The sequence below is a fragment of the Plecotus auritus genome (assembly GCF_963455305.1).
Source record: "Plecotus auritus genome assembly, chromosome: 7".
Taxonomy (NCBI): Eukaryota; Metazoa; Chordata; class Mammalia; order Chiroptera; family Vespertilionidae; genus Plecotus; species Plecotus auritus.
Genome location: NC_137774.1, coordinates 162,494,363 through 162,507,418, shown reverse-complemented (window position 1 = coordinate 162,507,418; position 13,056 = coordinate 162,494,363). Strand labels below are relative to the sequence as shown.

Sequence of the window (13,056 nt, the reverse complement as noted above, 5' to 3'; positions counted from 1 at the left end):
CAGGTGCTCCAGCCAGGACAAGTGCTCCAGCCAGAGCAGATGCTCTAGCACAGGACAGGTGCTTCAGGACAGGACAGGTGCTCCAGGACAGGACAGGTGCTCCAGCCAGAACAGCTGCTCCAGCCAGGACAGGTGCTCCAGCCAGGACAGCTGCTCCAGCCAGGACAGGTGCTCCAGCCAGGACAGCTGCTCCAGCCAGGACAGCTGCTCCAGCCAGGACAGCTGCTCCAGCCAGGACAGCTGCTCCAGCCAGGACAGGTGCTCCAGCCAGGACAGGTGCTCCAGCCAGGACAGCTGCTCCAGCCAGGACAGGTGCTCCAGCCAGGACAACTGCTCCAGCACAGGACAGGTGCTCCAGCCAGGACAGGTGCTCCAGCACAGGAATGAACAGAACACAGCCCCTCCGCCCCTGGCAGCCAGGTGATGGACTGCACCTGGTGTTAGGTTTCTCCTTTGGCTAATCTTTGTTTTCTGTTTTTCTAAGTGACTGTGGGTTTTTGTAATTTTTAACCAGTTTTTAAGTGCTCTCATAAAACCACAAAATGAATGTAATCTTTTATAATCATAGGTACTCAATCAGAAAAACAAAATCCCTCATGCTAAAGTAGAATGCCTCAACTAAAAAAAAAAAAAAAAAAAAAAAAAAAAGATTATTTTTAAATATAAAGGTTGGGCAGACATGCGACAACGTGTTTATAAGAATACTGGGGCACTGAGAACTGTTTTGAATGTAAATTTTATACCACTGACCAGAGTTACTGCTGATTCAGACTTGAGGCCAGTGGTTTATTCTGGCTGTCCTTCCTCGTAGGGAGGGCCCAGTCAGCTGGTTAACTGGCTCTCAAATCTTAATTCTTCAGGTCCGTGTCCCTTCGTTACAGACAGAAAGACATTTCAGGGTAACTTCTCTGGGTAGCAGATTGTCATGCTCATTCAGGAAATGCAGTAAATGGCTCTTTAGATTAAATTGTCCTAAGGAGGTTTTGTTTTCCAGGGCCTGGTGCCATCGGGAGCCGGAGGGGGGGGGGGGTGGTTTCAACTGCCTCCTTCTTCCCCGCCCGCGTTCCTTTTTCTGCAGAAGAGCCTGAGTTCCTGCCCAGCACGGGCTGGCGCTTCTCTCTCGGGCGTCCAGAGTGAGGGACCTGCAGCCACGTCAGCTGCTGTGAGCCTTGTAGCCTGGTGCATAATGGCCAAGCTCTCTGGTTTGCTTAACTCTTCACATTTGAAGTTTGCCTTTTTAGTTGCAGCTTTTCAGTTTAACGTCCTTGCATCTCATTTTCCATTCCACCTCCTGTGTATCACAGTCAAGAAAGCTTTCCAAGAATTGTTTTCATGTCAGAATACCAATATGTGATCGATTGTTGAAGGCTCACTTGCCTGCAGCCAAGATAGAGGATTTACCAAGATAGAGGTAAAGATAGAGGATTAATGTCCCTAAATGCCATACTCACTACTTATTTCCTGGATAAAATATTGGGTATGGTAAGTTTCTGCTTTTGAAAACATCTTTCTCACGGATTTTCTTTTTGGGGGGTGGGGTATTAAGAAACATATAAAATGTATCCCCTTCACTGTTTTTCAGTTCTCACAGATTTCTTCATGTACCTCCAATATGTGAGAGATGATCAAAGTCAGCCCCTTTGAAACACCGAGACAGACTTTGGTGAACACTTCGGTGAACCTGGCCTTGGGGTTGGGGGAGGAGGGGGCTGCTACCAAGCCTGAGCCTCCATGACGTTGCCCAACGAGAGCACGGCGGGTGAGACCGGGCGGGGCACCTCATTTCCTTGGGGTGTCGTTCTGGCCCCCAATGGTTGCCTTTCCCTTGTAACCGTCGCCAGTAATGGAGGTGTCTCCCTAACCCCCTTAACCACACAACACGCTCCGGTCTTCTGTTCACTGTGAAACCCCCACGAAACCGTAGGCCTTTGTGAGGTTTCTGAAGGACTGACTGTATTGGGCTGTAAGATGTGATTGTTCACAAGAATTGATGCACTTTGTTCTTTAGGGAAAACTGCTTTTATTAGGCCACATTCCTCCTTTCCGTTTGAATTGCTCTCAGAAAATTGGCCAGATACCCACCTGTAGTCGATCTGGGGTTCCTGGAGTAGATCACTTGCAGAGCGGGCTGCGGCATCGCCAGGCGTCGGAAAGCCCCTCTTCCTCTGGCAGAACTGGCCCCAGAGCTCCAGGGGCGTGGCCATCCCAACCAGGTGTTTGCCGTTGTCTCCTGAGAACTATATGTTCTTGTAACGGAAAGCTGCCTCACGGTAGTTTTGCCTCTAGCACAGGACAGGGAGGGGCGCCGAGGAGCGATGGGGTCAGAAACCCCCTCTGAGGGCCTGTTGGAGTCACTGCCATTGACTGGGTTCACTTGGTTCCTCCAGGAAACATAAAGCAGAACTCTCCTTTGTGTGCTGATTGCCTGCAGCCAAAGATGAGTATTTCATTCTTTTGTGTGAAACACAGCAACTTGATCTCTTTCAGCCATTCTGGGGGGGATTCAGGCAAAGGGACCAGGTTTGATTCTGCAGATAGTCTGTGCATCTGAGTCATTGGCGTTCGCCGTGGCAGCCCGCGTGAAGGGACACAGGGTGGTCTAGAGGAGCTTTGGTGCTGTCCCTGGTCTGGGTAATTTTTTTTCAAAATCTGTCTTCTGGTGTGAATGTCACGGGAGTTAATGTGAGTCATGGAAATTGAGATTTTCATAACTTGCAATCCTAAACTAAATGCATGTATGTGGTTGGAAGCCCATGATAGAAGTCCATAAAATACACAGACGTAAAGAAGATACTTTAAAAACTTTCACAAGGCATGGTTGGAAAGGAAAAGTGAATTTTAACTAGATAGATGGAATGGCAACTCAGCATAGCAATGAAGTTGGGTCACTGAGGGTAGGAATGTCATTGCAAGCAAATAAGACCTCAGCCAAACTTAATGATGTAGAATATATTATCTGACCTTTTTCTAACTTGTTTTTTTATATAAACTCCAAAGAGTTACTTTAACTCTTTTATACAAAAGGGGGGGAAAAAGTGTTGTTTTTTAAACTGCAAACCTGGTTTTAAAGAGAGGTTTTATAATCAGAAGTTTAAAATGTTCAAATGTGAACATTGAGACAGAAATCCACAGATGTCTTTTCTCTGAACTAGAAAACACCCACTTAATCCTCCCCTTAAAGATTCATGCAGGATTCTTATGGAAAAGCCCATTGATTCTGAGGGGCAAAGCCGAGAAGAGAGATATATAAATTTAATGGTGATTTTAGCTCTGTTTGCAAACAGTCTTCTGGCACTAAATTTTGTTCATAAGTTCCCTAAAGCCTTTGAAAAGGAATTTTAACTCAGTATGCAATTCTTCGTCGGAACAGGCTTGACTTTTATTTCTCATGCTCTGTCAAGTACACAGATGTTTCCAATAGTTTTTGATTACTCTGTGAGGGGCTAAAAAAACCAGTGCCAGAAATAAGGTTTAGCTTAATTTTCCTTGGGCAGCCCCCTTCTCCCTTCCCACTCTTTCCCCACCCGCTGATTGCTCCATGTGGCTTTGAGCACTCTGAAAAATTAATGAGACGCTGGGTGAAACCGGCCTGGGACTAGTGATGAGGTGCTGTGTCTCCAGGTGGCGTTTCCCAGGCTGGTGGTGGACCAGTGACAGGACAGCGTGACAGGCCTGTCTGAGGGGCTCTGGGCAGGGTGACAGGCACCGCAGGCAGGCAGGGTCTGTGGGACGTGCAGGTCCTGTGGGGCCTCGGCAAGCGGGACCCCATATCCAGCTAGTTCAAGGCTCACGCTTCCCCTGGAACTGGGAACATTCCTCCTTTTCGCTACAGGGATTAACCACTTCCAGCACGTGGGCTTTACAGGAAATCACTTCTCCGGGCTGGGCCTCTGCCTTTCCCTTCTACCATTAGGTCCTTGGTTGTTTGCAGAGAAATGTTTTTCTGCACGGTTTTCCCACAGAGCAATTTGCAACATGTAGAAGGCGATTAAACATTTGTGGAGAACTCCCTTTGTGGCCTAGCAAAGACGATTCATTGTGTCCATATCTGTGCTTTATTAGGAAGAGTTTGTTTTGCGTTGGTTTCTGTGGTTGTCCAATGGACATGTGTTTCTTATTCTAAATATCTAAACTTTCTCTTGAAAGACAGGCTGTTCGACCAGAAGGGAATGAATAGCGCGGGGCAGGACCGGGGCTGGCAGGCGCAGTCTTCGGCCTGGCGGGGGGCCCAAGGATTCTGCCAGCTGTGAGCCTGAGCCGGGGGTTGGTTCCCAGTGGACTGTGCCCAGTGGCCTCCCTGGACAAGCATGTCCCCCACAAGAGGCCCCCCATTCCTTGCTCCACTCCCGCCACCCAGCTGTCTCCTCTTCTGTCCTTCACCTTCTCTGTGCTGATGTCCTTGGGAAGACTGGGCAGGTCTCAGGTTAAACACAGCAGACTTAGCTCCTAAAGTCACAGAGGAAAACTGTGCTTCGTTTTGGTTTTCCAAATGCAGTGCCTTCTTCCTCCCCTCGCCGCCCCCCCCCCCCCCGCCCCGTTGATCGCTTCTAGCCCGCCCTCGCCCCCCACATCAGGCCTTCACCACACTATAGTCTGTGTCCATGGGTTATGCATATATGCATACAAGTTCCTCAGTTGGTCTCCACCCACCCACCACGTCAGCACGTGTGTGACTGCTTGCCGGAGGCGGGGCGCTGTGCAGGCAGGCTTTAGGAGACACATCGACTGCTTCCTTGCACAAACCCTGTGCCTACCGTGGTTGGCCAGGGGGCTCCGCAGTGGCAGAGACAGGCCCAGTCTCCCAGCCACGGACAGAACATGGACAGTTCACAGAAGAGTGACACACTTATAACCCAAGACATGACTCGTTTCAGAATCAAGTCATAATTTGCTTATTTAAAAAATTCTAAGGATGGTAGATACAGAAGTGACGTCTCAGAGATTGATGGAAAGCTCTAAGCAGCAGGGATAGTGGGGGCGCAGTGAACGCGGGGCCCCTCTCAAGGAGGACACGGTCGCTGGGCTGGGAGGCGCGTGAGGGGACACCGCTGACCTGCGCCAGGTGGGCCAGGCTGGGCGGGAACCTGATCCCGTGCTGAGGAATGAGAGCCGAGGCTCGTGAATAAGGAGGCGTGTTTGAGTGGCAGGCTCACGTGTTAAAGTGGGACCTGGCAGCTGTGCTGGGATGGCCGGGCAGGCGAGCCTGGGAGCCCACCTGGGAGGCACTGCAGGGGGCCAGCGAGTGAGCGGTGTGGACGTGCAGAGGAAGGAGGCAGCGGGAAGCCGTCCTGGAGTCCATGCGATGGCATCTGGAGAGGGAAAGAGTGTGAGAGCTTAGTAGCTCGGATGACTGATGGCGAGAACGTGACCCAAAGGGAACACGAGAGAAGCAGACTGGGACCGGGGTCGGGGAATAATGCCCTAGACCACGTGTTGTTTTGGAGGGAGGCGGAAACAGCAGGCGGGTGCCTGCTCGGGAGTAATCGGCATAGAGTGGAATTCAGGAACCCACACGGGTGAATAGTGAACAGACAGGCATGACCTCCTGGCCGCCTGGGTTGAGGCCCAGAGGGGACAGTCCAAGGATGGGAACTGGTCACGGTGGGAGGGGCGTTAGTGAGCCTGGATGTGAGCTGTCTCCAAGGAGCGGACAGTCTAAGGGAGACGTGGCAGAGGCAGCGGGAGGTGAAGGGTCATGGGAAGGCCATGCTCCTGCTTCCCAGGTGAGATCCTGGTGGTGGTGTCGTCATGGAGTGTGTGTTGTGCTTCGCGGGGCCTGGGAGTCAGACAGAAAACGGGAGTGAGCTCAGTGAGAGGAGAGAAGAAGGGAAGGAATTTCAGAAGAAAATGCGTGGCATGTGGGAAATGAGCCAGCGCCCCCAGAGCACATGGAAGCTGGCGGGGGGAAGAGGGCCTGCAAAGGGTTTGGGGCAGGCGGCAGGGGGTCCGGAATGCCCCCTAGGAGTGTCCAGAGAGTTCTGGAGAGAGAAAGGCTGCCTTGCCCTGTGTTTGGGATCTTGAGCCCCATCCTCTTCCGGTCTCCCTGCCCCATGTAGGAGAGCCCACAGGCTGACAGGATGCGGAGCGCCCAGATACCAAATTGGGAACAAACTTCCCATTTTGTCACCACACGTCACAATAACCCCCCAGTGGCCTTCAGACACAATGTTGATTAGTTGCCTGAAGCTAAAATATCAGTATATAGCACTTACTGAGAATAATGTCTCGGACACAAGAAGGTTTGGGTGTGCGTGAAACATCAGGTCAGATTCTTACAGGGAAACGCTCAGAAAACCATGATCATACGTTAGAACGTTAGAACATGGCAGTGAATGACTGTCACGTGGTTCCGAGGGAGAATTAGGGACTGTGAAACAGGAGAGCTGGCCCTCAGGTGGTTCCTGCTGTTACTGACCCAGCGGTGGGGGCGGGGGGGTCGAGTTCCTGGAGGTTCACAGCCCGCGCGGAGTCAGTGTCCCGGCTCGCTGACCGGTCCCCTCTCCCTCCCCAGCTCTCCGGAGGCTGCGAGCTGACGGTGGTGATCCACGACTTCACCGCCTGCAACAGCACCGAGCTGACCATCCGCCGCGGCCAGACCGTGGAGGTGCTGGAGCGGCCCCACGACAAGCCCGACTGGTGCCTGGTGCGGACCACCGACCGGTCCCCCGCGGCAGAAGGCCTGGTGCCCTGCGGCTCGCTGTGCATCGCGCACTCGCGGAGCAGCATGGAGATGGAGGGCATCTTCAACCACAAAGGTAGGACCCGCGGCCCGAATGGTAGTGCCCATGGGCGTGACACCGGCGCTCTGTCCCCACTTCTGCACAGCCGAGTAATAAGTAGGACTCCCTGTGTCGTGCTTCAGGCCATTATCACTGGGTCTCGGGGCCGTTCTACTCCATCAGGAGCTGAGGTGGAGATGACGATTGCACCTGTTACTCAGAGGTGAGGAACGATCGCCTCCTTTCCCACGGCCATGTAATAAGATACCAGTTTAGGAAGGAGGAGGGGTTGTTCCTTTGGGGCCAGTGTCACCTGTAAATGGGGAGCACAGAGAAGGCACTGTTCTCAGGCAGGCGATGTCTCCTTATCAGGTTTTCACGCTCTGGGCTCTTTACTTTGTTTGTGTGAAATCCCAGAAGGTCAAGCATGCAGGCCCTGAGAGGTTAACGGTGCCATCTTTATAGCTTTGTCAAGTGTCTCAGGACAGTCCCCGCCCCCCAGCTTCCTGCACAGAGAGGGCGTGGAGCTGGCCCTGAGAGAGGCTGGCGAGTCGGGCAGAGCTTGGCGTGAGAGCTCTGCAGCTGCGACAGTGACGAGCGAGGACAAGGCTTTGGAAAGGAGCACTTCCATTTTTTATTCTTTAAAATATATTTGTATTGATTTCAGAGAGGTAGGGAGAAGGAGAGAGAGAAACATCAATGATGAGAAAAATCATTGATCTGTTGCCTCCTGCACGCCCCACACTGGGGTTCAAGCCAGCAACCCAGGAAATCCAACCGTGACCTCCTGGTTCATAGATCGACCAATGCTCAACCACGGAGCCATGCTGGCAGGGCAAAAGGAGCACTTTTAACCGAAATAACAAGAGCATTTGAACAAAACACCATTTCACATTATTCAGTGACTCCTTTATTTATTTTTCAGTTATAGTCGACATTCAGTATTACTTTGTATTAGTTTCAGGTGCACCTGCAGTGGCTCCTGTGTAACTAGCAGGATTGCTTTCCCAGGGGGGTCTCGGTGGATCAGAAACAGCTTCCAGGGAGGAGTGGGTCTGCTTCTCCTGCGCGTCCACGTGGAAGAGTTGGTGGTGATCGGAAGGGGAGATACTCAGTGACAGTGGGGTTGTCTGTGTCAGTGGCCCAAGCAGTAGCATCCACCTGCTTTCTGCAGGGCACATGCAGAGAGGCATCCTTTGACTGCATTTGCTGTTTTCAAGGGTCAGACAGGGACCCATCATTAGTCTTCAGGTGGTCCTTCCATCGTGCTGGACAGTGTGGCGGTTTAGCTGCTCTGGGTTGAGGTGATCTGCAGGTGTAACATACACACCAGGTTCCAAAACCCAGTCTGAGAAAAGAATGTATAACTATTTTATATCTGTTATGTGTTGAAATGATAATGTATTTCATAGAGTGGGTTAAAAACAATGTGTTATTCAAATTAATTCCACCTGTTTCTTTTTTCATTTACGTTACGGCTACTAGAAAAATTTAAACTATATATGAACTTGCACTGTATTTCTGTTGGATCATGCTGGTTTAACCTTTCATCTTGGTGAAAAGCTAATTTGAGACTTCAAGCCCTTTTTAAGAAACGTCAGTCTGTAGTTTCTAAAATAGTGCAGAATAGGTAGAGTTTGTTTGCTTTGACCCATATTATGCCACCATCTTCACTTTCCTGCAATATTGGCAAATGGCCGATTTTTCTAGATTTGGAGGCAATGCAGTTTGTTTTCCCTTCCTAAGAGGAGATCACTGCAGTCCGCCCTACGCAGTTCCTGCTCTGCTAATTTTGGAGCATTCCCGGTGCTTCCTCCATGTGTCGTCTGTGTCCTCTTTCCACTCGTCATGACCTGCCCTGTTCCATGCTCTGGCCGTGGAGGTCAGTCACGGCCTTGAGCGACATGGAGCTGCTGACCAGCTGCCTCTGGAGTGACAGGCCCAGTCCTGTTCCAGACCCTTGAGCCTGCATAGGTCCTTCCTGTCACCTCAGGAAGAAACGAGAAGAATTCAGTCTTTATTTCTTCAGGGACCCAAAGGAAAAGACGGAATGTTCAGAGTCTGGCCAAACGCCAAGGTGTCTGCTTTCCTTTCCGGCAAAGCGGTCCGTGAGTCGAGAGAAGGACAGGAGGTCAAGTGCAGATCTGGGCTGGGTTGCCCACTAGCCCACTGCCAGAGTGTCTCCCAAGTTGCATAACACATTCAAACCCTTGAATCTGAGTTGAAAATAAAGCCCAACTTTTCTTTCGAAGCTGATCAGTTCCTCAGAGGAGCCTGGAGCACTGCGCATGCTGCAGACTCGGGCTCTGGAAGATTGCTCTCGCAGGGCCTTCCCGTGGTGCGTTCTTCACTCCCTGGGGCTCCCAGTTGCAGGCCAGCAGGGAGGAAAGACCTGAATTTATCTCACTTGGCTTTGGCTTGGAAACTTCTTACGGATGTTGGGTTTTTTGCTTGTTTTGAGTTCAGGTGCCAGTTCTCGGAGCCCCTTTTCTCTGATATTCTGTGCCAGTCTTGGAAAGTTCCTCCTTGACCCTCACGAACCCACAAACCTCTATCTTCCTAGGAAGGTGTTTCTTCATGGAGTACAACCTGTTGGGAAGGAACAGCCAGTTAGTAGGTAGGGACTCATTCCTTACCAGTTCTCTCCTTCTTTCCCCCATTATTTTCCCATAATGCCAGGAAACGTGACTCTCCGTCCTTCCCCTGCAGTGTTGGGACGTAGGCACTAGGCTTGGGGAGAGAAGGCCTCCGTGGGGCTCTTTGACAAGCCCTGCCAGAGCCTGCCGCCCATGGTCAGTCCAGGAAGGCAGTGACCAGGTCCCCAGCCAGGAGAAGAGGCCTTCGTCAGATAGTCTGGACAGCAAGGGACAAGGATCTAGGAATAAAGTCCAAAGGAAGCCACAGGGATTCTGGAAGCAGAGGCCACTGCCACTGGGACACAGGGGATCTGGATTTGCTTCTGCTCAGCCCACAGCCTTTCTTCCTGATCTCATGTGAGAAGGGGCACACGCCAGAATGACTTCCTAGATGTGTGTGTGCTGGACCGCTGGTGCCTGTCACTCACGTGGGGCTGCTTACCCAGCATCTCATTTTGAGCCCCTTTTCATTGGGGGAGCCGCGCTGGGCATGAGGATACTGCTGTAAGGAGTTAAACGTGCCCCTTCTCTCACAGGACTTGATCTTCATCACCCTGTAGGTCTCCTGTGTCACAAGCAAGTGGGCTTGCCTTTCACACACTTCACAACTCATGTACAGCCCTGGCTGGGTGGCTCAGTTGTTTGGGCAGCATCCTGTGCACCTAAAGGTTGCTGGTTGGATTCCCGGTCAGGGCATATGCCCGGGTTGCAGACTCGATCCCCCGTAGGGGGCGTGTAGGAGGCAGCCGATCGATATTATGCTTACTTTAATGTTTCTCTCTTTTCCCTTCCTCTCTAAAAATCAATAAACTGTTCTCTAAATAAATAAATAAATAAGACTCCTGTACATTAGGGAACTGTCATTATGTATTTGTTTCTAGTCACCCACTGATAATCTCTAAAGATAATTTCTTAAATGTGTTTGGTTCTTCCTGCTCTGACCTTCCAGGCCGGAAGAAAGAGCACATATAGTATCTCTAGTTCCTGTATTTTCTCAGCCTATTGCCTCAGTATTTTCTTACAACGCCCTGGTCCAAACAACTTATATTTTCATAAATTTCAAATATAAAAAACATGGCTATTAAGGTCAAATGTCTATTTCCTTGGTTGTGAATAGATATTTTAAGAATTGTAATGTGACCATGAATATAATATTCAAATCAGCCAAGAAGCACCCCGTCCTCACAGGGAGTGCTGCCGGGTCCCAGGCTGCATTTGCAGCGTGGCTAGACTCGGGGACATCTGTGGAACCGTATGCATATGTGGGATTTATGAGCACTACTTTTCTTTTATCTGCTGTATATTCCTGGGTTATGTGGGGAGAGGATACAAATATAACTTCTTTGATATGAACAAGAAATGTCATTGTACGATTTGCTTTTTAAGAAGTTATTTTTAACTAGACTGAAACTAGACTCCAGTGTGAACATTATACTGAAAAACGCTTTCCATCTTTGGAAAAGGCCAGTCTCGGTAGACAGGCAGGCTGGGTGTTTCACTCTTGTCTTGCTCTGGCTGCCACTCTCCCTCAACAGCATTTAGTCACAAACTACACAGAGACCAAGCCCGTTAACATGGAATAAGGATTCAGCAAATCCTTGTGCTCGTCCAGTCTATTTGTGTTTGTGGTTTATACCATCTACCGTTACATCAGAGCCTCTGGGGTCGGGGCCAAGACGGGAGAGTTTGTGTCTGTCCCGGCGAGTCTGACCCGCATCCGGGCTGAGAAGCTCTGATCTCCCGCAGCCCCTGTGTTTGAGGCATGGACTGACTCCGGGAATAGGTACCACATAATTATCTTTAATCTCCTATTAAATCCGAGGGATTTTCCTTTGCTAGTGTCTCAGCTTGTCTAACTTGTCACTTTCCTCTATTTACTTAGTCTTGGTCACAGAAGGTAAACAGGAACTTCAGAAGTGTTTGTATTTCCAACGAAGCCAATTTAAAACATCGCCTCTTATATGCTACCCGAGACTGAGTAGTTCAGCTTTCCTCTTTCTTCACAACCAAAACTACCATGTATGACAGTGTTTGAAAGTTTCACTTCAGGGTTCAGATGCTAACCCAACAGGCTCACCTAGAGGGGGCATTGGATGGGCAGCTGTGCCCAGAGTGGCTGGTGGTCGGAAGGGGAGATACTCAGTAACCGGGGGGTTGTCTGTGTCAATGACTGCAGGGCACATGCATAGAGGCAGTCCTTTGACTGCATTCGCTATTTTTTTATTTATTTACAATATACAAAATAAATCTATTACCAGATTGTAGACTGCATTCGCCACTTTTAAGGGTCAGACAGGGACCCATCATTAGTCTTCAGGTGGTCCTCCTAGCGTGCTCACACCGTGTGACTGTGGGACGCCTCCATTTCCTCTTGCCCACCAGGTTTGCCAATCTCACTTCTCACCCTCTCTTGCTGCGACTACAACACAAATCCAATTATACGAGCTCCTGCTTAAGTTCCTTCATTGAGTTATTGTTATAAAATAAAACTCTTGTTTCCTGGAATGTCTTACAAGGCCTGGATCTCACGTGTGTACACAGGTACACGCATACACATAAACAGTGTATGTGCACACCCTGTCTCACCCCTTGCTCAGGTAACAGAGGGTTTTTTTCTTAGTCCCTCACCCCTACCGGGCATTCTCTGTCCATTTTCACTAAATAAATAAAAAATGAAAAATTCTAAAGGAAACAATACGTTTGTCCAGTGGGTCCATGGTGGTGAGAGGGGAACAGAATAGATCTTGGTGCAGATAATGAGTGTTTCACCGCTCAGGCTAACACCAGCGTAACCTGAGGAGGACAGTCCCAGGGAGATGAGCTCCGGGGACACTGAAAAAGTGATGGGTGCAGATATAGTGCAGGCTTGTAAATGCTATAGATGAAATACCAACGTATTCTCTTCTCCAATGCCACCATTGCCTCAGGTTTAAACGACAGGATTGACAAGGGGGCAGAGCGCCTCATGCAGCCAGCCCTGAGAGAAACCGAGAGAATGAAGGGGGGCCTAGAGGGAGCTTTAATGAGGCCTGTCACTGGTGCTGGGGGGGTGGGGAGGGTAAGGAGGGCACCTCAGCTGGCATACTGTCTCAGCCGGGTGCTGGTGGGCAGATGAGTCCAATTCATTGTAATCCACTTTGCCATGTTCTGATGTACTTTAAAGATACACAGTTTATATAGATAAATACCCTGGGTCCATTTTTTACCATTTTGTAAAATGAATGGAAGAGCCCAGACCCCATGCATGGAGGTTATAGGCTCCATGTCTGTTCTCGGGGTAGCCACTGGCACAAACCCTCAGAGTGTAAGGACGTGGTTCCCTACGAGCCCCTGTTTCTGCCTCGCCCTTTCCTCAGCCTCTCTGTCTAACCCAGGAGGCCTTGTCTGCTGGTGGCCACCCGGCACTGCCGCTCCTGGCTCTGGAGTTGGCCAGGTCTCCCCCTCAGCTCCCTGGGCTCGGTCTCCATGTCATACAGATGAGGCCAGGTGACAGGACTGTCCCAGAGGTTCTCAGGTGCTGGGAGGGAAGGACGCAGAGGGCACCAGTGTGTCCTCTCCCAGGAGCCCCAGGCCTGGGCTTTCCACTGTGTCCCCAGCCTGTTCCTGTCCTCAGGGTTCAGTTGGCCCCCAGCTCAGAGGGTACGTCAAAGCTGTTCCCTCCACAGAGTACACGCAGTTGCTAACACTCCTTGGCCCTGTCC

General features: G+C 50.5%; 1 protein-coding gene across 5 annotated transcripts in view; it reads left to right on the top strand.

The window, feature by feature from the left end:
- TRIO (trio Rho guanine nucleotide exchange factor) overlaps nt 1–13,056 on the top strand; it is a gene marked incomplete at its 5' end in the record, with an annotated part of 311,845 nt that overhangs the window by 229,901 nt on the left and 68,888 nt on the right. For all 5 annotated transcript variants that reach the window (XR_013961230.1, XM_080680654.1, XM_080680655.1 and 2 more), the window contains one exon: nt 6,512–6,755. Coding sequence is in view for 4 of the 5 variants with exons in the window: in XM_080680654.1 (XP_080536780.1) it covers nt 6,512–6,755 (244 nt within the window). The remainder of the gene's footprint in view (nt 1–6,511; nt 6,756–13,056) is intronic.